This window comes from Pinus tabuliformis, chromosome J (assembly GCF_031772625.1).
Source record: "Pinus tabuliformis cultivar Carrire ecotype Pingquan chromosome J, CPIR1, whole genome shotgun sequence".
NCBI classification, from domain to species: Eukaryota; Viridiplantae; Streptophyta; class Pinopsida; order Pinales; family Pinaceae; genus Pinus; species Pinus tabuliformis.
Genome location: NC_142295.1, coordinates 1,447,476,711 through 1,447,480,738, shown reverse-complemented (window position 1 = coordinate 1,447,480,738; position 4,028 = coordinate 1,447,476,711). Strand labels below are relative to the sequence as shown.

The window sequence follows — 4,028 nt, the reverse complement described above, 5'->3', positions numbered from 1 at the left end:
ATGCTTCATGTTGTGAGTTGTCATTATGAGTTGTTATTGTGAGTTCCCAAGTGTCAGCCTAGAAGCTATTGATTTCTATATAGTGAGTTGGAGTCAACGGGTGTGATTTGGATTAGAAGGTTGGTTATTCTAGGTATGGCAGCCATGACCATGGTAATTGCAATCGGCTGTGTAATGTGAATAAAGATTTTTTTGCTTGAGCATGTATTTTTCTATTCTTTTTGGTATTCTATGGTCGACTCTCTACAAGCTTGTTCAACATAATGTTATTGGATCTATTCCTTTTAGTATTCTATGGTCGACTCTCTACAAGCTTGTTCACATGTGCATAATGGTGTTGGATCTCAATGTGAGAAGGGAATTCAGAATGGATGAGGTGGAGGAATATAAATAAGGATAGTAGGATGGTGGATCTTCAATGTCTCATGGATGGATTGCTGCGAAAGAGTCTAACAATATGGGTTTTGGTACCTAGTACATTGATATAAAAGAATACAAAAGAATATTTTAGGATTTGAATTTGGCTATAATTTGACATGGCATGACACACAGTTGTAGCATTTTCTATCGAATATTAGAGGGAAAGTATCAGATTGTTGTAGTATGTGTTTTCAATGTTATTCATGAATCATTAGAGGAAGGTATTGGAAGTAATGCTTCATGTTGTGAGTTGTCATTATGAGTTGTTATTGTGAGTTCCCAAGTGTTAGCCTAGAAGCTATTGATTTCTATATAGTGAGTTGGAGTCATGATCTAGATGTGTCAAAGTCACTACGTCATATCCTATATATATGTAACTGTTTCGATTAATAAATAAAATAACGATCAATAAATAAAATAATGTGTGATTTGTTGTGTGCAGAACTAATTTCTGTAGCTCTCTACAATTTCTAACAAATTACCTTAACTCAAATAACTCGGAAAAAGGAATTTGGTATTTGATTAACTAAACTTTCTCTTGAATAAAGATTAAAGTGAAGTGAAAGTTTATTGCTAGCTTAATTTTAGAAAATAAAGATAAAATTCATAATTAGTATAATTTTAGAAAATAAATTCAAATATATTTATTTTTTTGGTACTTTATATAATTTTTAATTTAATTTCTATTTTTTTTTTATGTATAATAAATAATAAAAATACAAAACCCACTTTTTTTGTGAATGTATATTCCCGAAAGCGGTCAAGAAAAGAAAGCCTTAATTAACTCTTGTATTATAATTAATTTATTTTAAATAAAATTTAGTGTTCCTAACTTTCTTAACAATTTTATGTTCCTATCCTTCCTAATAATTTTTATAGTAAATTTTAATGGGAGTTCAAAATACTTTTTAGCTTTTCCAATCTATTCCAAAAATTTTATGAATAATATGTTAAAGCCTCTTTTAAAGTTGAATAAATAAAATAGATAGACTATTATATAAATAATATATAATAGAAATGCTCCTTATAATATATAATAGAAATACTGAAATAAGCATGAACTTATCTACAATTCATATTTAAGGCATCCAATAAATCTGAAGTAAAATCAACTGTAGGCATTATTTTATTTAGTTTTAACATGTTAAATTTAAAATCTACATAACTATGACTAACACGTTGTTGATGTATGATGAGTGACAATTTATTATTTTTATTTAATGTATATAAATATTATTTTACAATTTATATATTTTTATTTGAATTTAGTGATATTTTTAATTGAGATGTTAATTTTTTATTATTTACAATATATTTTTAAATATATAAAAAATTTAAACAATAATATTTATTTGTTATTTCTCATTTTATTTAGTTATATTTATTATTTATTATTTTGTTTGTTAATTAGTCTGACTTTATTAGATAGTATATTAATTTAAAGGTATTTAAATCATCAAAATTATTGGTAATGGCATCTAGTTTAGGTTTGGGCCACATATTTGACACTCTTCTTGGCACATGGTGACCAAATTAATGCTTCTTTGATGCTTTAAAAGAAAAAATTATGAAAGATTGATTCTGTGACACTTTGTGCTTTCTTCGAACTTAGTGACCACTCCTATTAAATTATTGCTTCCTTTGCACTGACCAATCCTTTAAATTAACGCTTTATTGATGCTTTATGTAATGTCAGTGTGCCTAAGAAACAATTCTTTCTTTAATTTTCTCTTTACCATAGTGATCATAATGTACCGTTTTTTTTTTTTTTTTTTCACATTTATTGGACTATTACATGATTCTGTTCTCACTGAGGCTTCCTTTACGCAAGGTGATCTACCTGTAAGTTGTAACATCACTAAATTTTTTTTTAAGTGCTTCCTTCACCCCATTAAGGGCCATTAGAATTCCGACGTTCAATTTAATGATGTCATCCATCCGATGTAAGAGACGAATATACTGTTTTGCGCATTTCTACAGATGCCATCTATCCTTCTCATGTCAGAACTATGAGAGACCTACTGCTGGAAAAGAATATGAAACCCTTTAACTTTTGAATTTGGGCAGAAGAATCTGAGACACTTTTAACATTTTTAAAGCCACCCCACCTCACACAATCATTAATCTATCGTTTCCGTTCTTTCTATCTTGTGAATTGGGAGGTCGACTCTGAAGGATTACACCATGCCTGACCACAAGTCTCCGCCACCACCTGCAAGTTACCCGGAAGGGTACCCTCCGCCAGGTTCTGCTTCTTACAACTTCTTCTCGTCTCCTTTTTCATTTCGTGTTATTCTTTCCACGGTGACAGCAAATAATTTTAGATTAGAATGAAAGAAAATCTTCTAATCTTATCAGGGTACCCCACGGAAGCTCCTCAGCGCCAGTACGCTGAAGTTCCAATAAAAACGCAGACGAGGAGGGAGAAGGGATACATAGAAGGATGGTATGAATTCAATTCCATTTTTCAAGATATATATATATATATATGAGTATAAACAGAAAGTATCTGAACCATTAAGTGATTCATTTGTGGATTTGCAGGATTGCGGCATTGTGCTGCTGTTTTCTGTGTGAGGAAGAATACTGTGGTTCTTGCTGTGGGTCTAGCGACAGTTGGAATTGAGGAAAAGCATATAAGAGTTAATTATTGTAGTGCAATGTTATGGTTACGTTACAGGATTATCATAATGTCATATATAGATGTATGTGCGACGGAGATAAGAAGGACCTCTCTCGACTATTATGTGCATAATTATGCTAATAGGCTTATCCTATTTGTGGAATAGGTTTCATAATATGGATTTTTGTGGAATAGGGTTTTGATAATATGAATTTTTTATTAGAAATGTAAAGCTGCTTTGGAATTTAATAAGAGTGAATATATATTTGTTTTAGAACTGCATGCATATATCTGTTTCTAATATGTGGTTAATTTATGTTTCTCATATATATGTTGTTGTTATATGCTTTTGTGATATATTTGTTATATGTTTTTATTAATCTAAATATATAGATTTAGATTGGTGAGTGTTTAATCATTAGTTTTTCATAATTTTAATATAATTTAATAATTGCCATATGCATTTATAATTACTATAGGTAATATTAAAGGTTGTGATTTATTAATTAGTTAGAGTGAATTTATGTTAATTTATAATCTATCAAGTATGGAATGATCAAATCTCTTTTAAACTTTGAGGTTCCAGAAATTTGTGGTTTTGTGATTAATTTATTATATGCTTTTGTGATATATGTGTTATAGGCTTTTGTTAATGCCAACATATAGAATTGTGAGTGCTTAAGAACTAGCCTCCCATAATTTTAACATAATCTAATAATTTCTATATATATTTATAATTATGATATTTATGATATTTAATATTAAATGCCGTGATTTATTAAAGAATTAGAGTAGATCCATGTTAACCTATAATCTATAAGCATCTAGAATGATCAAATTTCTTTTAAACTTTGTACTTCTAGAAATTTGATCTATCTTAATACTTGATAGATCAAAATTAACACACACACATATATATCATCTTTGAAACTTTATATAAACAAAATTCACATAATAATGTGAAAAATCCTAATCATCACTCTTA

General features: G+C 29.0%; 1 protein-coding gene across 1 annotated transcript; it reads left to right on the top strand.

Moving 5' to 3' along the window:
• The first annotated feature begins 2,551 nt into the window (after positions 1–2,551).
• Positions 2,552–3,320, top strand: LOC149232817 (uncharacterized). Its single transcript, XM_089376579.1, has 3 exons — positions 2,552–2,665; positions 2,779–2,866; positions 2,965–3,320. The coding sequence occupies exons 1-3, from the start codon at positions 2,605–2,607 to the stop codon at positions 3,044–3,046; spliced, it is 231 nt and encodes a 76-aa protein (XP_089232705.1). The 5' UTR covers positions 2,552–2,604; the 3' UTR covers positions 3,047–3,320.
• The last annotated feature ends 708 nt before the right edge of the window (positions 3,321–4,028 follow it).

What these genes read in the sequence shown, in the direction of transcription:
- LOC149232817 (XM_089376579.1), top strand. Translation starts at nt 2,605, where the DNA reads ATGCCTGACCACAAGTCTCCGCCACCACCTGCAAGTTACCCGGAAGGG. An exon ending in GGAAGGGTACCCTCCGCCAG is followed by an intron (nt 2,666 to 2,778) that starts GTTCTGCTTCTT and finishes TAATCTTATCAG; the next exon opens with GGTACCCCACGGAAGCTCCT. An exon ending in AAGGGATACATAGAAGGATG is followed by an intron (nt 2,867 to 2,964) that starts GTATGAATTCAA and finishes GTGGATTTGCAG; the next exon opens with GATTGCGGCATTGTGCTGCT.